This window comes from Panthera leo, chromosome D1 (assembly GCF_018350215.1).
Source record: "Panthera leo isolate Ple1 chromosome D1, P.leo_Ple1_pat1.1, whole genome shotgun sequence".
Classification (NCBI taxonomy): domain Eukaryota; kingdom Metazoa; phylum Chordata; class Mammalia; order Carnivora; family Felidae; genus Panthera; species Panthera leo.
In genome coordinates, this window is record NC_056688.1 from 17578526 (window position 1) to 17603723 (window position 25198).

The following is a 25198-nucleotide window of genomic DNA, read 5'->3' on the forward strand; positions in this document are numbered from 1 at the left end:
CGTTTTAAATATATATATATAATGGGATGAATAGGTGAGTTTAGGGCATTGAGAATACTCTGTATAATACCATAATGGTGGATACATGTCATTATACATTTGTCAAAACCCATGGAATGTCCAACACCAAGCATAAACCCTAATGTCAACTGTGGACTCTGGGTGATAATGATGGGTCAGCCTTCTGTCATGATTGTAACAAAGGTACCACTCTGGTAGAAGATGTTGACCCTGTGGGAAGCTGTGTGTATCCGGGGGGGGGGGGGGGGGGCAAGGAGAATTTGGAAATGCGATATTTGCAACTCAACTTTGCTGTGAACCTAAAATTGCTCAAAAAACCAAAATCTATTAAAAATACGTAAAGCTCTGTTGCGATATGAATTCATAACACACTCAACATATTATATTGTTTTCCCTTCAATACCGTGGTATCTTTCCATTTGTTCAGAAAAATAAAAATAAATCTTTTTTTTAAAAAAGTCGTGACAGAAAAAAAAAAGAGGTTAGAGTGGGAGAGAGCCAAAGCATAAAAGACTGTTAAAAACTGAGAACAAACTGAGGGTTGATGGGGGGTGGGAGGGAGGGGAGGGTGGGTGATGGGTATTGAGGAGGGCACCTTTTGGGATTCGCACTGGGTGTTGTATGGAAACCAATTTGACAATAAATTTCATATATTGAAAAAAAAAAAAACCAAAAAAAAAAAAAAAGTCGTGACAGTGATCGTGGTTCTGAGATCCCGGTTTGGGAGAGAGGGTGTCCCCTTTTTCCATGAGATAAGGAAGAGATGTGATCCCCAATTTTGGCCTCCACTGGGACCTGACCCTCTGACGCTGGCCCTTCCTAGGTGATTCTGTCAGAGGCCCAGATGATGCCATCAGCCAGATGGGAGCCACAGAAAACGGAGATGCTAAAGGGCCCCAGCAGCAACTGTGACAGGAAAAGCTGATGGCTCTGGGCTGAAATGGCCCCTGTCCAGGCCCAACTTGCTCATACTCAGCTTCCTGATGAGAAGGCGGGACTTCTCAACCCATGCCATAACGTGTTCGTGCACCGAGGACAAATCTGGGCTAAAAATCCAACTGATTTTTTTTTTTTAGTAATAAATTTTCCTTGGAGCTTTGCATAAAGGAAGGCGTATTTCGCCACGAAAAATATAGTAAATACAAAGCACGCCACCCTGCCTGGCCCCCTCGTCTTGCTGCATGCAGACGTACTAAGGTCTCTGCTGGACCTGTGGGTGTGGTTCCACAGAGCAGAGGCCAGGCCCTTCCTCTCTAAGGTCTCCGGCTGTGCGGCCTGGTGATGGAATTGTTGGGGTGTGAGGGGACCGGATGCTCTCAGAGACCCACACGTGTGTCTGCTGTGATCTGCAGTATACTCTGTACCTTTTGTGGTTTTCCCGAAGGGGGAAGAATTACCAGCATGTGCCAATGGCCTGAGGTCTTCCGTTTTGATGAGGTGGCCCAGCCTGCTACCTGGCAGGCCCTATTTTCCATGGACCGTGCCACTAATAAGATTCTTGACGGCAGGGACCCGTGCCCCACGTTCTCTTCCCTACAGCACAGTGCCGGGTACACGGGGCTACAGAAGACCTCAGTTTAGAGCATCCTCGGGGTACAAGGCACAAGAGCTCAAGGTGGATACAAAGATGGGCCAGATCCAGTACGCTCTGGCCCCAGCAATGAAATGGAAACCCCATGTGGGGTCACAGAAGGAGGCTAGGCCTGGCTTCGGAACGCTAGACTTCTAATCTGAGCGGTGCCACTCGTCCGTGGCCCCGGTGCTCCTGTCCTTCTCGTTCGAGCACAAATGCTGTGAAATCATTACAACAAAAGCCAGAGGATGCAGAACTGCCAAAAAAGTAATCCGAGGGCTTCTCCCCCAGCCTCCCAATCTCAGCTCACGGTGCCACCCAAGTGCCCAAGCCAAAACCAGGAAGCTGTCCTTGGCTCCTTCTCTCCCTCGCCCCCAAGTGCAATGAAATATCAAACCGTATTTCCAAATTCTACTTCCAAACCACAGCCGAAGTTCGACATGTCTTTACATTCCTGCTGCCGCTACCGTGGGGCCAGCGACCATTATCGCTCGTCTGGACAGCTGCAATCCACTTCCAGAATGCTCTTTTTAAAATACACGTCTGGGGGCGCCTGGGTGGCGCAGTCGGTTAAGCGTCCGACTTCAGCCAGGTCACGATCTCGCAGTCCGTGAGTTCGAGCCCCGCGTCAGGCTCTGGGCTGATGGCTCGGAGCCTGGAGCCTGTTTCCGAATCTGTGTCTCCCTCTCTCTCTGCCCCTCCCCCGTTCATGCTCTGTCTCTCTCTGTCCCAAAAATAAATAAAAATAAATAAAATTAAAAAAAATAAATAAATAAAATACACGTCTGATCATGTCACTGCCTTACATAATACGGTGACTGCCCACTGCTCTTAGGAAAACAAAGCCCACGTCCTACCTTGGCCTGCGTTACCCGGCCTCTGCCAAACTCTCCTGCATTACTTTGAGCTGCTCTCCGCCCTCACCCACTCCTGGTACTTGGTGAAGTTTCTGGGAAGCCCACCAGACTCAGGCTCCACACACAAGCTGTTCCCTCTGCCTGGACCATCGTCCCTGCTCATCAATCCTGATTCATCTTATAAGTCAGCTTTCGACGTTGCTGCCTTCCCAGGCCCCCTGGTCTAGGCTCACATCCCCTCTAATTCTCCACGGTACCAGCTACAGCAACTGCAATTTAAATATTTGCTTTTGCACGTCCTCTATTAACACCCACTCCCCTTACAGCTGTAGGCTCCGTCCCAGGACAAGGAACCGCTTCAACCGCCCTATCCCACTGCTGTAACTCTAGCACCTGGCACAGCGTCTGACTCTAGATGGATGAATGAATGAATGAATGAATGTCCAGGTGGGGAGCAGGAAAGGCCTTCTGGAAGAACTAGCCCGGAGAAGAAGACAGGTACGTTCAGGACCCTCAAGAGTCGCGGGCTCGGAGTCTATGAGTGAGATGTACCTTCCCTCGCAGCTCTCACTCTTCAAGCTTCTTTTTCTTTTCCTGAAAGTCATCGACTCAGCCGGATTCCATCGAAGCTTCCCCTCCGCCGGGTTTTCGGCCCTGGAAAGGATGGCTGTCCCGGCCTTCTCTTCCCTTCCCGCTCTCTACCCCGGTCCGTTGCCTCTCCGGTCCACTTTCCCACCACACCCTTGGATTTATGTAACCGAGTAATTGTGTGATGCTGTAAGACTAACCTGAACTTCTGCTTGGGCAGCGAAGTGACGAGCTTCGCGGCCTGGAGAGGCAAAGGAGAGCAAGCGCTCCTGCCCCAGCCCCAGAGCCTCCTCCCACTCACAGCGCAGGTGGCCAGCCCCGTGTGCCAGGGCCCAGCAACTGAGAGCCACACCACACCCCAAGCCAGGCGCCAGCCACAGAAAGAAATTGAAAGAAAAAAATCTGTCCACTGTTGCAAAGGCAAGCCCCTTATCACATCCGTCCTCTCTCTGGATAGAGGTCATTGGTTCCGTTTCCCTTTCAGCCTTCGACGGGACTCTGTCGGCACCTGTTTTCCAAGTCACAGGTGGGGAGAGGGCCCGGCATGTCTCTTCCTACCAGATCGAGGCACGCTAAGACCAAAGAGCAAAGGGGAGACTCCTCCCGATGTTTGGCCGCCTACTCCCCGGTTTGAGAGGTCCCGAGCAGAACTAAAATGGAAGACCTAAAGAGAACACAGGGAAAAAGTGTTCCCGAAAGAGTGTGTAGTCATACAGAGAGGGTGAGCCAAGGGAGGAGAGAGTTGTGTGCAGGTCACAGAGGGACTTCGTATTTGATACCATGGGAGAGAATAAACAGTATTAAATAAAGATAGCCCCCATTGAGCTGGTCTTTACTATATGCCAAACATACTGTGAAGGGTTTTGTATCCAGGGGCTTGGATTTAATTTTCAAAACGACCCAGTGGGGTAAGCATTTATGTGCCCACTTTACAGATGAAGAAGCAGGCTCACTGAGTCACAGAGCTCATGAGTGGCCCAGCTCCAGGATTGAGGTCCCGACGCCCTTGCTTTGAACCACCACGTGCAACTGCTTTTCTAGGGCTCCAGATCAGAAAGGAAAGGAAATTGGTTTATGGTGGGGCAGAGGGCTTGAGATTTGACAGAAAGAATGTTCTGACAACGAGGGCTGTTTGGTTGTAGTCAGGGTAATTAGGCTTGTTAGAGCTCTTCCTCTGAGGGCCTTTACATTTACGAAGAATGGATGTTTCTATGCCTGGCTGGTTTAAGGGACGCACTGTGTGTGCACTGTGTGTTCCCAGCACGGGGGCTGGCCTGTTGGAACTAACTGGGGCACAAGACAACCGCACATGAAACCGTTAGGTTACAGGAGAACATAGCACAGGCTGTGTGCCTGTGGTGGAAAGCAAGGGCTCCTGGCAAGCCCTGCTGTGGCTCCAAGCAAGGGCTTTGCGGTCAGACCTGCGTCTGAGTCCCCGCTGGCTCCCCTACCTGTGTGACCTTGGGTATGTTACTTAACCTCTGTAAGCCTCCGTTTCCTAGTCAGTGAAAAAGAGCCTAAGAATAGAACCTACTTTGGAGAGTTGCCATGAAAATGAACTAAGATGACACACGTAAAGCGCTTGGCACAGAACTTTGACGTAATAAGGATACAATGAATGGTAGGTGCTACGGTAATTGTCATTGTGGGAGTCCAGAGGCCGGAGAGAGAGGCGCCGGGCAGAGCCGTAGCTCAGTGGCTGAGAAAGTCTTCCTGGAAAACTCCAACTTGGTCCTGGATCTTGAAGAGTTTGGTCGGGTGAAACCAAAAGGCAGGACTAGGGACAAAGACAGGGCTCGGTGGGGCGGGGGATGAGACATCAGCTCCCCTATCTTAAAAGAAAAATCTAATTTGATCTGTGGTTAAATTAACGGAGGAAGCTGATCGTGGCGAGGAAGTGATAGAGGAGTTTCCAAACCCAGGATTTGAATGGAGATAAAGACAGCCTCAGAGACTTAAAAAAGAAGCCAGACACACAGGGCTTCTTGGCTTAGGTCTCCCGGGATCTCACCGGGGTGACGGGGAAGGGGCCTGGGAACACGGCTTGGGGCAGAGCTGACGATGCCTGGAATAGGGGAAGTTAGGAAATGCGGGTGAGGTCCCAGTGACTGTGTGGACTGATTCATGCGAGATCTAGCTTTAACGCTGGATTGGGATGCATAGCCTATCAGGCAGGGGGCCAGTTTTGAGACCCTGGGCATCTCTCTTCTTCCGTCCTGTCAGCTCAGGGTGGGAGGGCCTCAGGAACAGCCTTTGTGCTAATCCATCATTCTCTGACAGCCTGCCTTATCTCCCTGATGTGAAGATAAACTCCTCAGGGGCCAGGACAGTTCCCCAGGAAAGATGTTGTTTGTTTTAGATCCCCTATGCCGAGCCCTCTGTTAAGTACCAACTGTCAGACCCCTTACACCAAGCATCACCTGGGCCTTTGTGAAAAATGCAAATCCTTGGTTCTTTTCTCTAGGGAGTCTGTGTGGCTAGCTTTAGGGACTCGGGTGTTTGTTTTCTTAACAAGCACCCAGATGATTCTTTTGGTCAGGCCAACTTGGAAAACACTGAGATAGATCATCTCTTGAACCCCTTTCAGTCCTGTAAATGTAGGCAGCAGGGTGTAGTAGGAAGATCCCTGGGTGGGTAGTAAGGAGACAGGTTCCAGGCCCAAAGCTGCAGTTCACAGGGTCTGGGGCTGCTGTTGGTGCCCTCACAGTTCTTGGCTGCCTGGGTTCCTGCTGTCATCTCCGGTACTAATAAGAACCCTGTGCTGAGGAGAACCTAGAAGGGAAGGAGGCTTCAGAGGCGAGGGGAGTGGTCACCATCTGTGATCGAGATCTCAAAAGAAACAGGGGGACCTAGAATCCACAGAAGTGGAAGGGACCTCAGGGAACAACAGGTTCTGAGCACCTCCCTGGGGCTTTCTCTTCGGTGGAATTGGCAGGATATCGCAGGTCTCGGCAACTCCCACTGTACACGGGGGAACGCTTAGGCCCAAAGAATTTTTCAAACGTTCCCAAAGCACACAGCTGATCAGAGGAAGCAGGCATCCAGATCTCCCTGCCCTCACTCAGGTCACTGTTGGGGTGCATGGCAGCATATATCGTTTTGGGACTTGTGGGAGAACCCCTGTTGGTCGATTGCTGGTGTCCCGAGTCCCTAGTCATTCTCCTGAATTTCCCTGGATTTGCTCAGCCTATGAGAAAGGGGGGGTGGGGGGGTGGGTCTTGGGAGGTGGGCAGGACCGAGGATAGGCCATGAATGGGGTAAGTGAGGGCGATGGGACTGAAAAGAAAAGCTGTCCCGGGGCTCACAAAATGTGCGCAAGTCGAGGGGACGTATTCAGAGAGGTGGCCTGACTTATCAAGGCACCACACCGGAGGGATGTCAAATGAGGGCGAGAACCTCGGCTCACCTCTCCTGACCCAAGACAGTCGAAAGGCTGAAGGCGAGGTGAGGTCTGATTTTGCAGAACCGTTTTTAGAAATTCGCTGTGTCAGAGAAACGAAAAGACCAAACAAAACCCCTAAAACACCAAGCCCGATTATTTCGTCCACGTGGCACAAGAGCAAGCCAAAGGGGCGGGGGCGGGGGCGGGGGCGGGGGGAGGTGGACGGGACGGGGGAAGAGTCACCCGTCCCGCCCCTGCTGGGAGGAAGGGATTTGCCCGTTGAGCCAACTCCTGACACGGCCGGGTCGCGCGGGGCGCGGCAGGGAGGGAGGGAGATCGAGAAAGCCCTTTTCCCACAAAGCCGCTGCGCCGCGGTCCCCTGTCCCCGCCCCCTGCCCCGGGCCGCAGCCGGAGCGCGGGGAGCCGCCGCGAGCCCTTTAAGGGCCGAGAGGTGCGCGGTCTCTTTAAGGCAGGTCCTGGTGGTTTCTGTTTTCCGAAGGAAGTGACGGGGGGTGGGATTGAATGAAAAGTGCAAAACAGAGTCTCGCCGCGCCGGAGTCGGGGGCCGCGGCGGTCGCGGCGCTGGGCCGGTGGGCGGGCGGGGGGGGGGACCCCGGGAGCGCGCGTCCGCCTCGGAGCCGCCGGGGGGGCGCGCGGCGGAGCGCAGTCCACGTGCGTCCGCGCCACGTCGCGGGCCCCCCGCGCCTGAGCCCCCCGGGGAGCCGCTGCCCCGCGCGCGCCCCGAACTAGCCAGCAACTTCGCGCGAAGTTTGGCAGCGCCCCTCTCGGCTCGCACGCCGCGCGCCGGGCCCGCGGAGGGCGGCGGCGGCCCCCGGGGATGCGCCCGCCCGGCGGCCGCGGGGTCCCCACGGCGCCCCCCGCGCTGCTGCTGCTGCTGCTGCTGCCGCTGCTCGGGCCGCTGCTGGGGGCGCCGCGCGGCGTGGGCGCCGGGCCGGGCGCGCCGGCCGAGCTGCGGGTCCGCGTGCGGCTGCCCGACGGCCAGGTCACCGAGGAGAGCCTGCAGGCGGACAGCGACGCCGACAGCATCAGCCTCGAGCTGCGTAAGCCCGACGGCACCCTCGTCTCCTTCACCGCCGACTTCAAGAAGGTGAGGCACCGTCGCTCGCCTGGAGGGCCGTGGGAGCCCGGGCGCCCGGGGGTCCCCGGTCGCACTGAGGCCTGCAGGTGGAAGGCGGGCCAGGAGAGGGGAGAGACTGAGCCAGGGTCGTCGGGGTCCCCGGCGCCCAGATCCGGCCCCTTCATTCTGCTGGAGGAAGTCTTCCGCCGGCCCTCCAGCCCTTCACCCCCTTGCTCTGGGTGCCCAGGCCCCTTCTCTCTCCCTGACTCCCAGCCTTCTGCCCACTTCTCTTCCAGCTCTCCCAGAGCCCTCCAGGTGCGGACTCTCCTTCAAAAGAGTTGACTCCCTTCTTGGAGTCATTTCCCTGTGCTCTAGAGGAGAAAGTCCTGGGCTGGCAATCAGAGGTCCTGGGTTCTTGCTGTGTGATCTTGGGCAAGTCCCTTTCCTTCTCTGGGCCTCGTTTTTCACCTCTGCACAGGTCAGTGAGGTGGCTTCAGGCCCCTCAGCTCTGACATCTTGGAGTCTTTGAACCAACTCTCGTGTTGCACCGTTCTAGGCCAGAGGCATGGCGGGAGGGAGGCCGGGAGGTAAGAGCTGATTGTCCCTTGTCCCTCCGGGACCAAGGAGAAGCTACCTCTGCTCCTGGGTCTGGAAGGCTGGGAAGCTTGAAGAAGGAGAACCTGGGGAGAGGCCCTACGTGAGGTCCCCGCACTCTGGAAGAGTTGCCACTCCTTACCGCGCCTGGCAGGACCACTGGCCAACCTCCATGTTTTGGCCCAGATTGCAGGAAGGGGGCAGAAAGCAGCCCCTATTCAGTATGTGTAAGGAACCAGAAGGTGGACGTGGCCCCCAAGGTTGTTGGGGTTGGGGGGAGACTGGAGGAACTGGGGGGTTATCAGTAAATGGGCCCGGAAGGGCAGTGAGTGACTAACGGTGACCCAGCAGCAGGAATTCTGGAAGGAAAGAAGGTGGGTGAGGAGTAGGTACTTGAAAGGAGTCTCCTGATACACACACACACACACACACACATGCACGCACGCACATGCACACACCAGCCCCTCTTCTGATAAAAGGAGGCCCTGTCTCTGGGGAAGTGGAGAGGTGAGGCCAGTTAGATAGCTGGGCAGCTGGAGAAGTTCAGGGCTATAGAGCCTCGCCCAAGCCATCTCTCTCTCCTCCCTCTTAGAGAGTGGGAGCTTGAGAGGAAAGGAGCAGAACTTGGGGAGGCAGCTAGGGACCCAGCAAAACTGCCATAGAGAAGCATGGGGAGGGGATCCAGTGGACAGCGGAGATAGGGCTTGACTGCCGACCTGTCCCAAAACTACTGAGTTGTCACTGACATGGGACATAGGTGGACCATGGGGTGTGGGTGGTCATCCCAGCTGGGAAGACTTTGTGGCCCTTCCTTACTCAGTAGGCCCAAGTTGGTTCTCACATTCAGGTAGAGGCAGGTGGGTTCGTGTGTGGAGAGAAGGAAGCTGGCGGGGCCAGAATACCTCCTGCCTCCCCACACCTAAACTCCAGGGGAAATTTTGTCAAATGCTTTCTTTTCCTGGGAAATCCCAGAGTAGCCAGACCCCTCAGGGGGCGGTGGTCTCATCTTCCCCTCTAACCTTCCACTGAAGCCCTTTGTACTTGAGAGTGCCCCGCTGGCCAGGACAAGAGTCTCCTAACCTTCCTGCCCAATGCCGACTGTTTTATGGTAGCTGGAACCCTGGGGAGAGGCTTCCCTATTCCTGGGACCTCTTCAGCAGCTGAGGCTGTGGCTAGGACATCAGTGAGAGACACAACGGGTAGGGCTGAGCTTTTATAGCCTCTGGCTGCAGCATAAACTTTTTTATTACTCTACCCTGTGGGCCAGGAGAGGGGAGTGCCCCAGTGGCAGTGGGGTGTGGAACTGGGGTCTGGAGCTGAGAGTTTAGTAGGGGGCTGACCGCCCAGTTGGAGAAGCCGCTTGGAGCTGATGGCAAGGGCCCCATTTTAATCCCCGCGGTGGTTCAAACCTCCACCCAGGTTTGACTCTAGTCCAGAGTCTGCTTTTCAGGTTAGCTTCTGACCCAGAACCTGGCCTTTCACACCCGCCCTGGCATCTCCTAATTCACCAGCAAGGACTGGAACTGGGGGCAGAAGGCACAGAAAGGGAACCCGCTCTCTAAGGGCTCTCCAGCTCCGGGTTTCTCATTTAGCCCGGGGCGGGGCATCATAGCCTTTCCCCCACCCAAGTCGCTGTCTACATTGGCCAGAGCAGCTTTTCTATGCGGATCCTTCCGTGGCCCTCTCAGTCCTCAAGGCCTTGTGCCCCATAGCCTTTGGCAGATTTACACAAGGTTCTATGTAGACGTAACAATTTTTCCCGTGGGAAGAAGTCTTGAACGTTGTGTTCCTTTTGTTTTGTGTACCAAACACCCCAGTCCACTTAGGAATGGCAATGTTTGCCATTTTCTCACCTTTAGGAGACAGTCCAGACCGAAATGAGATCGATACAGTTTAACCCTGGGCAGGGGACTTGAGCTCTGCAGGCCTTCGTTTCTTCATCTGTAAAATGGGGGTGATAATGGCACCAATCCCATGGCTATCATGAGAAGTAAACAGGTAATCCACGTGAAGTGCCCACTATGCGTCGGCTCCCGTGCTAAGCGCTCAAGAAATGGAAGCCGCTAACTTTCGTAATCGTTGCCCACATGACAGTGCAGCATGGGCCCTCCGTGCTGAGCCTGGACCCAGAGAGGTTGAATGATGGACCCAGAGTCAGTGCTGAGCCTGGAGGGGCCTTGAGCCCCTCATCATAACCTTCTCCTCGAAGCACGGCGTGTGGGCGCTCTCCAGAGAAACAGAAACAACGGGACGTAGAGTGAGATACGCGGAAAGAGATTTATTACAAGAGATTGGCCCTCATGATCGTGGAGGCTGAGAAGTCCTACGATCTGCCATTTGCAAAAGCTGGAGGCCCAGGAAAGCTGGCAGTGCGGTTCCAGCCTGAGTCCCAAGGCCTGAGTGCCAGTGTCTAAGGGCAGAAGACGGATGTCCCAGCCCGAGCAGAGAGAGCGCACTCACCCTTCCTCGGCTTTTTGTCCGATCCACAGCCTCCCCGGATGGGTTGGTGCCCACTCACACTGGCAAGAGCCATCTCTGCTACTCCTTCTGCCCATTCAAATGTTCATCTCTTCTGGAAACACCCTCACGGATACACCCGGCAGTAATGTTTGACCAGCCCTCTGGGCACCCCTTTCCCCCAGTCACACCGCAGCATTGCCGACCAGCCCCTCCGAGCACGGAGCGGTCATTCTTGGCCCGCCAGAATACCCAGGGCTGCAGGGACTGGCCTTGTGCCGGATGCCCTTGGCCCAGCCTCTCCCCACCCCCAGCCCCCTCTCCCCAGCCCCTCCCACCCTCTCTGTTTGCCTCCACTGAGAGGCAGGGTTCTAGGACTGTCTGGCTCTCCCCACCCTGCCACGCTGGACCCGAAGGCGGCGAGGCAGTAACAGTAATCAGAGTAGTCCGCTCGCTGTAGGACACGGAGCCTGGAGCCCAGGCAAGGATTGAGGATAGACTCCGCAGGTCGCTTGGAGCTATCAAGCGGCCCTCCTCTGTCGCTGCATACCCTGCCCCAAGGCTGCTGACCGTCAGGCAGACTGAGCTCTGGCTTTGAAAAAAGTGCCATGGCTCCGTGGCTCCCAGACTTCATGTCCGTTAGAATCACCTGGGTAGCTTTGGAGAATCCCGATGCCTGGGCTGCAGCCCAGAGCAATTCGATCTGATCTCTGAGGGCAACGGTATTTTTAAAGAGGCCCCACGATTTCCAGCAGGCAGCAGGTTCGGGAACCACTGGTATAGCTGTTCCAGGGAAGGGAGGGGACTTGGAGGCGGGGCCCAGGTTGGACTGTTAAATACAGGGAGAGCCCACACTCACTGAGCACTTGGCAACCCGTCATTCTACCCGGGGGAACCCTAATGTGCTTGAAGCAGCGTATAGGCGTTAGGCCTAATTCTACCTGCCCGCGGCACGCACACCGTCCTTCCTAATACACACCCAGTCGACGGTACTCTCCTTTATAGTCCAAATCCCGTGGATGCAATTATAGTCATATGTACGTACTCACCGGGCAATATCTAATACCGGCCACGTCCCCGCCCCCAGGCTCTAACCTGGCTTTTTGTCAGTCAGACCGCTTGGTCCCCGTCCCCCAGGTTGGTGTCCCCATCCAAATTCTCTTTCCCCTTGGCTCCCTGGTCTGAGCGTCCAAAAGCTGAGGGAAGGGATGAGTCATGTTGCAGGCAGTGTGGTTTGGTGCTGACCGGAAGGGTAGGGTGGGCCTGAAAGATATGAGAAAGTCATGTGCAACTGTTTCAGGGCAGTGGGTGCAGCGGGAGGGGGGAGGAAGGAACCACAGCCTCCAGAAGCATGGCAGGAGGGACCCAGAGGGGCTGTGCCGTGGAGCCAAGATAAGGGGAGCCACATGGCGGTGTGGGTCAGCTCAAGGTCACTCTGAAGGACCCAAGAAGCGTCCTTGAAACTTGAGCCCCGGCCTGAGCGCCGATGGGTGAGTGGGAGTCAGGAAGGAACAGTCCAAAGAGCACCAGAGCCCCCGCCTTAGGGGGCTCCTGCTTGGGGTGAGGGAGCAGCGTGGGAAGCTGCATGCTGTCAGATGTAGTCTGCAAGATGTGGAACGTGCAAATGACCGCGCGCTGCCGGAGGCTGTTTATTACAACGGGATGTCAAGTCACACAGATGTCAGGCCGGAGAAGCTGCGAGAGACCAGTCTCCCCCTGCCCTTTCTGCGTTGGGCCTCTGAAGTGTAGCAGCTGGGAACACAGGGTTGTGATGGACGGGCTGTCTTCTTGGGGAACGGAGGGCAGCAGAGATGCTTTCAGGAGAGGCCCAGGCTTTTCTGGGGTCCAGAGCGTTTCCTCGTAGGAGTTTACGAGAAGTGACCGGATGGAACAACCTGGCTTGTGGCCGTGGGGCCCCCGGGGCTCACAGCAGTCCCTCTGCCGTGTCTGAGGAATTCTTCCATGGATCAGGGATCTAGAGCCCTGAGGGAAGGTTGAGATATGCTCCCTGAAGCTTGGCAAGCATCTCCCACCCCTGAATGCCAATGTCCAGGGGGAGTCCTAGCAAAAGATCCTGGGTCAGGCAGTGAAGACTCCCACCTGGAACCAGGGAGGAGTGGCCTGCTAGAAATAAGATGGGGAGAGGCAGGGTAGGGCTGTCTCTTTCACAGGAACGGTGCAGCCTCGTGATGAGAACCGCATGTCCCTGTATCTCACGCGCCAAGTGGTCCCTCAGGTCACACGCTGTTGGGTGCTTTCACGCACAGCCTCCTTTGATCCTCCCTACTGCCTCGTGAGGCAGGGGTTACCCCCATTTTGCAGATGTGCAAACTGAGGCTTCGAGCTCTGAAGCGACTGTGACAAGATCAAGTGGCTAATGACCCGGGATTAGGACCCAGGGATCTTTCCGCTGTATGGCAGTTGACTATGTGCGCCATAACGTAAGTAGGCTTCTTCCAGAAGGCCGAAGATACCTGAATAGGGGAGGGGAAAGGGAAGAAGGAAGCTGACGGAAAACCTTCATGCAGAGGAACAGATCTACAGAGGAACCCTCCTCTCTACAGACCTGAGCTGGACCCCTACCCCCCCCCGAGCTCATAACCCCTGGTGGATTTGAGTATTGGCCCTTGGCAGCTTTGTGCCAAGAGGCTCTTCCTCTAGAGAGATGGGGATGCAAGGGGCGGGGGGTACAGGGACCGTTTGTAAAAGATCTCACGGAGACCACTGAACACTCACTGTGTACATCTTTCTGCCCTTCGCCAGTTGTGCGTCCTGACGAGCCACTTGACCTCTCGGAGCCCCAGGCCCAGACACGGCACAGGCATGGCCGAGACACTAGCGTGATGTTCACGGTCCGATGAGAAGTGAATCAGAGGCTGTGGCAAAGCAGAGGCCAGCGTAGGCTCGTGAGAAGTGAGGTAGCGGTGCCAGCCAGGGCCCCGGCAGGTCCCCCCTCCCCGGCTCTCCTTGCTCGCTGGCAAGCCCATTGTTCTGGCACTTTCTTTCTGCTCTAGGGGCCAGCGCGTCATTAGGCTCTTCCGTCCCTTAGGTTGGCAAGTGTTTAAGTGGCTGCCGCTGTGGATTCCGATAAAGGGCAGGGAGCAACAGAGGCATTTGGGGCTGGGAATCCGGGTGAGAGAGGAGTATGGAGCCCCATCTTAGGAGCCCTGAGTCAGCGGGACAGTGGGGCACAGTCGATCCACATAAAGCCTCACATTGTTCCCCGGGGCAGTTGGAACAGTAGTGACCTTTGGGATTTGGCTGACAGAGAACTGGGGGCTCGGGGGGCTGGGAGGAGGGCAGAGGGCACTGCGCCTGACTGGTGGTGGTGCTAATGCCCCTTAACAAGAAGCTTTTGTCCCAGGACTGGCCCTGAGGGTATACAGACATCCCTGTAATGGGGGCAGCGTAAGTCCCTGGGCACCCGCCTGGGAATGTGCCCCGCCTGGCTTTGGGTTGACCCCATCCACCCCTGTTCCTGCTCAAGTAGATGGGGCAGAGGGGCCAAGGCGCTCCCGTGTCTGCCCCAGGGCAGCCAGCGTGGGTTAGGAAGGTGCTGGTTCCGGGCTGCCTCTCCTCGCCGCCACGGTCCAACAAAACTGGCCCCTTCTCTAGCCATAAAGCAGCCCCAGCCAGGAGCAGAGGAATAAATATTTAGATTGGCTCAGCCCGGGCCTCAGAATCATGCGCTCTGGTGTGACGGGAAGGAGACAGAGATGGTCGAGGACACTCCCAGGAGACCGTGTCTGCTGTCCAAGAGCAAGGAGGGGTGGGGGGAGCAGGTGCTTCGCAAGGACCCTGGACAGAAGGGTGGGTGGCTGGGAGGGCACTGAGGGAGGGGGCAGCTCCCCACCCTGGCCCCCTTAGTTTTCGGCTCCCCATGGTGGAGTGCTGGGCTGGCGGGAGGTCTGAGATCGCAGAGGCCCCCTCCTCTCCCCAGGTGGGCTCTCTGGAGAAGGGGGCAGAGTGTGACAGCGGGGTGAGGACGTTGTTAGACCGTGGGTGAGGGAGTGCGTGAGGCTGCGTGAGAGACTCTGAGAGACACCACACTGACTCCGAGAAAGGGGTGAGGTGGAGACTCCACAGGCGGGGGGACACGGAGGGAGGCGGTGCTCCTGTGAGCAACCGGCATGCGAGGCAGGGGGATGGGGAGGGGGGGGTTGGCCGTGTGCAGCCGAGCCGATGGGAGCCGGGGAGAGACAGGAGCCACTGCATGTGAAAGAGATTGTTCTAGAAGCAGCAAGTACGCGTGAAAGACTCCAGACGCGTGGCCCGTGAATGGGGGGAGGCAGGCGGGCATCCCTGCGTATCACTTAGGATCTGACTTGGCTGAGACAGAAAACCGCAACAGCGGCTGAAGCAAAAGAGAAGCTTGTGTCCCTCTCCCCCGTCTTATCTGAGGCTGGGGGTCGGCGGTCCAGGGCGGTGTGACCGCTCTGCTGTCATCGCAGCCGAACTCCTGTGTGCTCTGTCTGCAGTGTCGCTCCCCTTCCTTGACATTAAGCTTCCCCTGGGGCCTCTCCCCAGGAAGGCTGCACCTGGGCCTGGCACAGGATGTCTGCCGTTCAAGTGCAGAGGGCTGCCCGCCCCCCCCGCCCCCCACCGCCCCTGTGCTTCCCGGAGTGGCCCTCCACTGTCTCATGGGTGTTCACCCGGAGCCCCAGCACAGCTGAGCCAGCACAGCCTTCCCTCTGCGAGCTGCAGTGGATCTCAGAAGCACAGCCTGGCGGGGAGTGAGTGTGGAGAAGGAGGAGATCTGGACAAGGGCGGACAGGGGAGCTTGGTGGGGGGGGCGTGAAGGTCACTGGACTGTGAGTGGGGAGACCCGGGCTTCTGGTCCTGGCTCTGCAGCTGTATGACTTGTGGAGGTCACGTCCTGAGCTCAATGATCCCCTAAACCCTCTAAAAGCCACAATAGCAGCTGGAGGACTACCAGCCTTCTTGTTGGAGGCTAGGGAATTGATGGAGGCCCCGGAGCACACGTGCACGCATGCGTTCGTTCACTCAGCTGATAAGTGGCGACCCAGCTCTGTGCCAGACCCTGAGGCTACGGCATAAGTAAGGCCTGGTCTCCGCCCTTGAGCCAGAGGCAGGCCATGCAGGGCTTGGATGACTTACTGCCCAGGCAGAAGATGCCACATGAGGACGGGGTCCTTTGTCGATGTAGATCAGGTGCACGCGGGCCCGGCACAACTCAAGTTTCCGGTCCAGCTCGAAACCCGTGGCTTCCGGGGATCCGCTAGATGAAGCCCAGACTCCTTGGCTGGGCTCTCAGACCTGCTGCCCCTCCCCTCTCACCAGCCACCTCCTTCGACCTCTCTCTCTTCCCTCCCTCACCCTGCCCTGCCCCTGGTGGTTTTCCCAGAATGCTTCCAGGCTCTCGTTTGTGGCCTCCTGCCTTCGTTTCTTCGTTGCCAGGCACTTACTGAGCACCTACTGTGTTCTAGGGGGTGGAGATGGCTGCAAATAGGATACTGCCCCAGGCTCAAGGAGCTGAGTCTGGAAGGTACGGCAAGACGGGGTTGCAAACACAACAGGACTCGTGCTTTAGAAGTTAGGAGTTGGGGCCGGCTGAGTCTGCTGGAGGGTTGGTGAGGGTAGCACTGGGGGTACGGGCCAGAGCAGGGGATGCGTTGGAACCGAGTCCTGAGACACGGTAGGCAGATGAGGACAGGGCACCCCCAGCAGAGGAATCAGCTCATGGAAAGTGACATGGCCTCATCGCTTCTTCTGGAAACTACCAACTCTTTAGCTGAATGCTCAGGGAGTCCAAGACGAGCTGTTGGTGAAGTGGATGCCAGCCTCTGGAGGGGTCTTTGAAGGGCATTAGGCATTAGGCAGATCAATAACAACATGGAGGGATAGATGGGTGTTAAGAGAGCCTCACATTTCCCTGTCTTCTGTAAATGCCCCTCTCTCTTTGCTAGAAAGCCCCCCAACATCCTTTGACTGCTAAGGAGCACTGAAATGTCCCTCACTCTGGCGAAGTCTTTCCCTCCTTCCCTCCTCGCCTCCCTGCGCCATCGTTAAGGGGAAAACAAACGCCCCTCCGTCCATCCTTTGCCCCATAGCGCGTATCATAAACCTCGACCCTCGGCCATTATTGGTGCACTGGCTTTGGTTGCAGGAGGCCAGCCTCTCCACGAGCCCCGTGAAGACAGGGGCCCCTGCCTTGGTTTTGGCCACTTCCCTGTCCAGCCTGGTGCCTGTGAAGGCCTTGCCCCAGGTCATGCTAACCAGTGCTCTCCCACGGATTTGCTGATTACCTGCCACTCCCAGAGGACTCCCCCGACCTCTCTGGGCCTCGGGTGCCTCTTTAGGAGAAAACCCTTTGCTCCTGCGTCTGCAGGTCTGGAATAGATCACAGTTGGAGCAAGGCCAGAGATGGCAACAATAATAGGGAGTTCAGCCCACTGTGTTCTGAGACCTTTCGCTCATTTTTCCCTCCCAATAATCCCTGGAGGTGTAGGCATTGTTAGTTTAACTCATTTAACAGATGTGGAAACTAAGGTACAGGGAGGTTAATTCACCCAAGGCTACACGGCCAGTATGAGCAACGCCAGGATTTGAATGTAGGTACTTCTGGCTACAGAGCCTTTGTCCTTAACTACTGTGCCGTCCCACAACCTATCTACTCCTGATGCTTACTTAAAACCACAGGCCAAGGGGGCTGGGGGCGGGGGTGGGGGGGCACGGCCTGGGTGGCTCAGTCCGCTAAGCATCAGACTTCAGCGCAGGTCACGATCTCACAGTTGATGAGTTTGAGCCCTGCCTCGGGCTCTGTGCTGTCAGCACGGAGCCTTCTTCGGATCCTCTGCCCCCGCTCTCTCTCTGCCCCTTCCCCACTCGTGCTCTCTAAATTAAACAAACAAAGCCATAGGCAAAGGACTTCAACAGACTCTGTCTCCACAGCCCGCTCACCACACCGGCTGCACGGCTCAGGTCTCTGCCCCCCTGCTGGCCGGCTCCCGTTGGGCTGGAGGGTCCTGGGAGCCCTATAGAAACTTCCTTGGCCTGGGCCTAGCATCCGGCCAGATGTTTGCTGAAGCAGGGGGACTTCTTCCCCTGCCCTTTCCTCTGTGCTGGAGGGAAAGGGGCCCCCGGGACCTTAGCGGTGAGTCTGAGGTGTAGAAGGTGGGAGGGACACTGGTCTATAGAGGTTCTGGGCAGGGCAGGCTGGCGGGCTAGGAGGGTGGTCCTGCCTCACGTCACCCTCATATCTGTGTCAGATGCTGCTTTTTGGTAGTCACGCTGAACCGTGAGTGGCAGCTGCCATACTCCCAGGGCAGGTCTGCACAGGACCTCCAGGCATGGCTGGGCCAGGGAACCGAGTTCTAATCCTGGCTCTGCCACTTGCCAGCTGTGTGGCCAAGGGCGGACCACACTGCCTGTCTGGACCTGAGCTTCAGTTTCTCGAGCTGGGCGTCAAGGACACCTGGGAGGCACTGGTGCATTGTGGTTGAGAGAACACTGGCTTTGGAGTCAGACCGCCGGGGGTTAGACCTCTGGCCACGTTTCCTCCCGTCCCGTGACCTTGAGCAAGTAACCCGTTCCAAACTCAGTAATAATCATCCTCCCTACCTCCTGTTGTTGTGAGGATTTTAGACAGGACGATACATCCTCATAAGAACAGTGACTTATCCCTTCCAGTTATAAGCTTCAATAAATCTTTGCCCTCCACGACTAAATCTTCTCTCTCAATGAGAAATCCTCGTTCCCTCTCTCCGCCCCCAGTCAGATTCCCAATTTAGTGCCCCCATTTGCTGCCGTCACCAACATTGTTGTTTAATATAGAGGCAGGGGAGAAAAAAAAAAACAAACAACTCAAAGCAGGTTTGTTTGTTTTGTTTTGTTTTTAACTCTCCTGTCTGGTCTAAGAGTTCAAATGCTTTCTCTGAACGGTGGGCAGGTGATATCCCCAAGCAAAGAGACCACTCTGCAGCTGCCAGACCGCAGGCATTTGGCTGGGGTCTTGGAGAAGATGCTCTGAATATTCCAGATAAGGTTCTTTTAAAGAGTCATTGCTGAAAATAATGTTGGATCCTGCCTCGGGGTCCTGCCGGGGACACCCGGCTGCCCGGAGCCCTAGGAGGGGAAGTTTCGTATCAGGTCTCACCTGGCAGGAAGTGAGCCCCCAGTGGAAAATACACGAGCGTACCGGCCTCCGGTCTCCCCTCAGCCAACCTGAGCAAACGGAAGGAAGATCGGATGGCCCAGCCTGGCAGGACAAGGAGATTCCAGCCTCAGGGCCCAAGAACGGATTTCCTGTTGAGAGGAAGCTGGGTTAACCCAAGCTCTGATTCACCTTCCTTGAGATCTGGCATCGGAAAGAGCCCCGTGGAACCTCTGTCGCCAGCTGAGCCTCAGTCTCTCCTTCTGCAATACTGGTGGAAAATCTCCCCGCACGTGCCCACACCTCCCTGTGCTGGAGATCATTTGCAGGAGAGGAAAGTAAAAGACCCATCCCTGTAGTCAAGGGACCTCACAAGTGCACGGGGGTTATGGGATGGCAGCACACAGGCCACCTGTAACATTTGCTGATCACTGCCGGGACGAGACTTGAGATTGCGACAGCCAGCACCTACTGAGTGCTTACTGTGGGCGGGCGTTCTCCTGTGGCCTCCACACTGTTTTCACACAAGCCTACCAGGGAAGTGCCTTATCGTCCCCATCTTGCCAGCGAGGCTTACAGAGGCTGGAAGATATGCCTGGGCGCTGGCTAATACAAGACAGAGTTGGGGTACGGCCTGCCCTCACTGCCTGTACAGGAGCCCAAGGGGAACCTTGGCCCCTGTTTCAGAGCACTTATTCTCTAGTGGGCGTACCATACCCCTGAGTCACCGCGGGCTCTCTCAGTGGGCGAGGCCAGGGCACGTACGTCGAAAGATGAATAACTACACAGGCCTGTATATGCTCAGTGCCAGTGCAGGGTCATTGGGGTCCTAGAGGAGAATGGTCCTTGTGGCCAGGGTACCTTCCTGGCAGGGAGCATCATGACAGATCCGGACCACTTCTGAGTGGGGCCTGCTAATTTCACACTGGGAGCAGTTAGCCAAGGCACAGAGCTGAGTGAGAGCAGGGGGACACCTTGGGTGCAGCTGGGTCAGAGCACAGCGTTCCAGCAGCCAGATTGGCAGGGGAACCCCATCCTGCCCTGTGGCCCCTCTCCCTCCTCCCTCTGCTCCCCTCCAGCCTCCCCCACGCACGCACGCAATGAGTGAGTAACAGGAAGGAGCCATTGGCCTGCTGGTAATGCCATTAGTAACCCCGAGGGGAAAGGGGAAGTGGAGGGGGGAAGGGAAAGGTGAGCCATCCCAGCTCCCCCAGGCCGGAAGTTGGCAACAGCTGCAGCCAGCTTGGGCTGCGTCTGCCCTTAACCCCGTCCCATGCCCACTACCTCAGTCTGAGATGGGATGGCCAGGGGCCTGGCCGATTAGAAGCACTGGGGGGCATTTTGAGGAGCACCAGTTTCTAGGCACCGCCCCCCTCCCCCCACCCAACCTACTGACCAAGAATATGAGAAAGACTCTGGGATCTGTACTTGTAAAAAGTTCAACCCCTCCCCTATTATGGCCTGGTCAGGTAGTTCTAGAGGCTGTGACCCACCCTGATCAGGGTGACGTGGGTGCCACGGAGGGGCGGCATCCGCCTTGAAAGAGCCAGGCACCAAAAACAGGGTGCTGTTTCTTTCAAGGTGAAGTTCTGTACTTTTTAAACAGTTCTGTTTTGAAAAGACTTTTTAGTGGTTCACCATGTGAATTTTCCAGGGGGCTCTGGAACATCTGGGGTGTGCTCTTTCGAGTCATGGGTTTAAATGGGAAAGATAAAAATTCCTAGACCAGCAGGAGGGAAATGTCCGTCGCGGGGCGGTGTCCAGGCACGTGTCCTGTCCAAGGCCTGGGCTGAGCGCTGGGTGGGAGGCCCCGCCCACTCCAGCTGGTCCCCATGCTCCTGCCCTTCCCCGTTAGGACGTGAAGATCTTCCGAGCCCTGATCCTGGGGGAGCTGGAGAAGGGGCAGAGTCAGTTCCAGGCACTCTGCTTTGTCACCCGGCTGCACCACAATGAGATCATCCCCAGCGAGGCCATGGCCAAGCTTCGACAGGTGAGTGCTCACTTCGAGCCTTCCCTGGCCCAGCTCCTGCCCCAGAGCCCCCAGCCCTGCAGCCAGCCCCAAGCCTGAACCGCACCCCGACCTCACTCTCCCACCCAGCGCCTGACCCACCCTCACCCCCCGGCGCCCCACTCTCACCCCGTAGTCCTGAACCCCTGATATCGCCCCAGGCCAGACCTAACCCCATCACCCCAGATCGCTAATCTGCACTGACCCCCAACTGCCAGATCCCTCCAGCCTCCTGATTTCAGCTCCTCCCCCTTTATGGTGGAGATTCTGGGCTTGGACTCCGAGGTCAGATATGCCTTCAGACCCAGCGCCACCCCCCTGTATCCCGGGGACGTTGCACACGTTGCCTTCCAAGCCTCTACTTTCCTATGGAGAAATGAGTTATACTGAGAATTAAATGAGAGCATGCATGGAAAGTGTTCAGCGCAGTGTTCAGAACCCTTCAGCCCGTTGACCTGCTCCCTGTCCCTTCCTGGCCCCTGGGCCTCTCCCCCAGCCTCATCTGTGTTCCCTAAACGAGGCCCTCCCCTCCCTTCCCGGTCCCAGACTCTGTTCTCTGCCTGTTGGAAGGTGTGGGACCCCGGGGGCATCTGTCCTGGGCCAGCTCGCCCGGCTGCCACCTCCAATACCAGCCCTGATGACTGTCAGAATTCTCCGTCAGCCCCAGACGCCGGCCAGTGGCCAGCTGCAGAGGCTCGGCTGAGTCCTGGGGATTGGTGTCTCCAGAAGCTGGAGGAGAGGCCGGGTGCCCCTAGACTGCCAGCCTGCCCCAAGGTTCTGAAGGCAACCAGCCTTGGCCTGTCTGACTCTCAGCGATTAGGCAAAGCAGGGCAGGGAGCATTCGGAGGCCGGGTGGGAGTGGCTGTTCCTCTCCACACAGAAGAACCCTCGGGCAGTGCGGCAGGCTGAGGAGGTGCGGGGCCTAGAGCACCTGCACATGGACATGGCCGTCAACTTCAGCCAGGGGGGCCTGCTGAGCCCCCATCTCCGCAACGTGTGTGCCGAGGCCGTGGATACCATCTACACCCGCCGGGAGGACGTCCGCTTCTGGCTGGAGCAAGGTCAGCTTGGGATCACATCACCCAGGCGAGAGCGCGGTAATGAGATGCGGGAGTTCAGAGGAGAGACCCCGAAACCGGGCTGGGGTCGGTCAGGGCAGACTTCCTGGAGGAGGTGGTGCCCGTGTGGCTCTCCGGGGAGAGGAGTCAGCCAGACGAAAGCGACCGTTTCCAGGTAGGGACCCACAGACCTGTGACTTCCCAGGTCGTGTGGAGGGAGATACCCAGGCAGCACCCACCTCATTCCTTCCATTAGTGAGAACACAGGACCTCTGTCGGGGGAGGGGGCACAGGTATCAGGGTCGGCACCCACTCCTCCCTGCCCACCCCTGCTGCCCCCCTCTCTCCTTTCCTTCATGCCTTCCCTGGTGCCAGCATCTCTCTCCCGTCTCTGGTGTGGTCCCTGCCTTTTGGCCTGTGTGGCTTTACTGCTGCCCCATTTCCTGATTCCGTTCCCAGGACTGTCCTCAGGTCCTCTGTGCAGAGGGGACAGGGAGATGCCAGGCCCCTGGTCCTCTGCCCAGCCAGCTGAGCAGTAGAGAAGTGCCTGCCCTTCCCAGGGCACCACTGGATTTAGAAATGGCCAACAGGGGGAGCTGGGTGGCTCAGTCGGTTGAGCGGCTGACTTCGGCTCAGGTTACGATTTCACAGTTGGTGAGTTCGAGCCCCACGACAGGCTCTGCGCCGACATCCTGGAGCCTGCTTGGGATTCTCTCCCCCTCGCTGCCCCTCTCCCACTCACATTCGCTCTCTTGTGCTCTCTCTCTCTCTCTCTCTCTCTCAAAATAAATAAACATTAAAAAAAAAGAAATAGCCAAGAGCTGTACTCATGCCCTCCACACACACCCCTCCCAGTAAGCTGCACTCCAAACTGAGGTTCAAGCTCAGTACTGTCCCCCCGAGAGGCTGGTCCGTCCCGTGGCCACTGAGCCAAGCCAGGGGCCAGGTCACTGCTGTCTCCCCCAGCACCCCTGTGTGTACCCTGGCCACCCTGACTTCCCAGCATGTTTGTGCTGGTCCTTCCCTACCTGGCCCTCCTCAGATACCACCTCCTTTAAGAAGCTCTCCTCGATTTTCTATTCATTCTCCCTACATCTCTATTCCGTCACATCCTGGTATAGTGGTATTTTACTTTTAATTCTTTTTAACACTTACTTGTTTTTGAGAGAGACAGACATGAGCAGGGGAGGGGCAGAGAGAGAGGGAGACACAGAATCCAAATCTGAGCTGTCAGCACAGAGCCCGACGGAGGGCTAGAACCCACGAACCATGAGATTATGACCTGAGCCGAAGTCGGACGCTCAACTGACTGAGCCACCTAGGTGCCCCTGTAAGGAAGGCCTTGAAGTCAGAAAGACCTGGGCTCTATTCCCACTACTTACTGTGTGACCGCAGTGAGATCACTAAACCTCTCTGGGCCGGGTTTCTCCTCTATAAAAACAAGAATGGAAATGCTCAGCTCACAGGGCTGATGGGATGCCCCAAGAGGCCATGCGGGGCGGGCTCCTCCCTCCCTTTCCCCTCTGCTGATGCCCGCCTCTCTCCCGCAGGTGTGGACAGCTCCGTGTTTGAGGCTCTGCCGGAGGCCTCGGAGCAGGTGCACCTGTCCCGCTGCGGGCAGGTGGGGGATGGCGGGAAGCCCTGTGTCTGCCGCTACGGCCTGAGCCTGGCCTGGTACCCCTGCATGCTCAAGTACTGCCACAGCCGTGACCGGCCGACCCCCTACAAGTGCGGCATCCGCAGCTGCCAGAAAAACTACAGCTTCGACTTCTATGTGCCCCAGCGGCAGCTGTGTCTCTGGGATGAGGACCCCTAGCTGGGCTGGGGTGAAAGGGGGCCGTCTCTGAGTTCGCTGCTCTGGGTCCACCGCCCTTCCCCCAGCCACTGGAGGGGGTGGCCGCCCCCCCACTGAGGCCTTATCTCCCTTCTCCTCCCTTGATCCCGGAGCCTCTGGCCCCATCACTCAAGACTGTGAAAAGGGGTGTGGCATGGCAGGGGTTAACTCATGAAGGCAGCCCCCACTCCCACCCTGTGCCTCCCTTGGGGACAGAGAGAAGGGGGTTCTCCAGATGTGTCCCCCTCCCCTTCATCTCCCCTGAAGTGTTCTCTTTCAAGCAAACAAAATGTGATGGCCCGTGATTCTGTTGAACTCTTTGAAGGTTTAGACCCTAAAAGGTGTCTGTGCCTGTTCCACCGACCTTCCCCCTGGCCGCCCCCCACACACACGCACCCCCACTCCCCCATCTGGAAGGAGCTGGCCCCTCTGCACCGTCAAATGCCCAACGAGGAGGGGACCACGTCCCAGCGAGGGGGCCGTCGGGGACCATTGCCATAGGCCCTCCGCCAGATCACGGTGCATTCTGCTCATTGCTGTCCTCCCAACACTGGGGCAGGTGAGGGCCTCCCAGCCCGGACACACACCACATGTGCCTTTCCCCAGACCCAGACTCTGTTGGGAGAGCAGGCCCCAGCTTCCCTCCTCGAGACAGAAATATTTTTTGTAAAGTTCTGGGGCGGGGGGGAGCACGAAGTATGAGGAAAACTTGAATTCCAGATTTTTAATGCAAAGTATTTATCATTTGTACCAGAAATAAAAGTTTAAATTTTTATTTGACAGCTCGTCTCAGAGTTCTGAAAGAACTCTTGGCCAATGCTGCCACCTGGTGGCAGGAGGGGCGTTCGCTCTGCCGGGGACCAGTCTCGACACACCGCTAAAGGCACCTGCTGTGTGCTCATTCGCTGTGCAGCAGGGAGTGGATGGACCCGGGACGTATTAGGGAAGGATAAGACAAAACTTCTGCACTTAAGAAGAAGAGACATAGATGAGCAAGTCAGACGGTAATAGTATAAATAGATTAAGGCAAGCAATAAGGCAAAAACCCCGGAACCAAACTGCCAGGGTCCAAATCCTGGCGTGGCTTATTTCCTGTGCAATCTTGGGTCAAGTCACTTTACCTTCCTGTGCCTCAGCGCTCTCTGCTATAAAATGGGCTTAATTGTGAGACTTACATGGGTGTTCGTACATCTGAAGTGCCCGGCACGATAGTGTTCATTGTATTCGCTATTATTAATATCGTTACTGTTAGTGAGAAGAGCAGGCATTTCCTCACCTATACACCTGAGACGGCTAAGCCAGACATCCTGAAGGTCTCTGTGCTTCCAAAGTACCTTCCAGTTTGAAGAGACTGTAATAGGAAGTGCCGAGCCGGGTGTTGGAGAACTTTCGGGAAGGAGGGATGGCGCAGGTTGAATTTATCGAGGGAGGTCTCCTCGACCAGATGGGATACGGCTTGAAGCTGGAGGGTGGTAGGCATTTGGCAAGGTGGAGGAGACTGAGCACAGGGCAGAGACAGGAGTGCTCCAGGGGTCCCACAGGGGACCGGAATCCTTAGGAAGGAGGAGACGGGAGAGTCAAGTCCTTCCTTGTCCACCTTGGAAAGGGAAACAGGCTTTCAGGATGTCCCCCTCC

The 25198-nt window shown here is 56.7% G+C and overlaps 1 protein-coding gene across 1 annotated transcript; it reads left to right on the forward strand.

The window, feature by feature from the left end:
* Positions 1-7244: 7244 nt before the first annotated feature.
* OAF (out at first homolog) lies at positions 7245-24343 on the forward strand. Its single transcript, XM_042906892.1, has 4 exons — positions 7245-7529; positions 20519-20653; positions 21552-21732; positions 23280-24343. The coding sequence occupies exons 1-4, from the start codon at positions 7260-7262 to the stop codon at positions 23543-23545; spliced, it is 852 nt and encodes a 283-aa protein (XP_042762826.1). The 5' UTR covers positions 7245-7259; the 3' UTR covers positions 23546-24343.
* The last annotated feature ends 855 nt before the right edge of the window (positions 24344-25198 follow it).

Excerpts from the sequence above, each read along its gene's own strand:
- OAF (XM_042906892.1), top strand. The coding sequence starts at position 7,260 with ATGCGCCCGCCCGGCGGCCGCGGGGTCCCCACGGCGCCCCCCGCGCTG. Across the intron at positions 20,654-21,551 it reads CCATGGCCAAGCTTCGACAG|AAGAACCCTCGGGCAGTGCG; the intron begins GTGAGTGCTCAC and ends CTCTCCACACAG. Across the intron at positions 21,733-23,279 it reads CCGCTTCTGGCTGGAGCAAG|GTGTGGACAGCTCCGTGTTT; the intron begins GTCAGCTTGGGA and ends TCTCTCCCGCAG.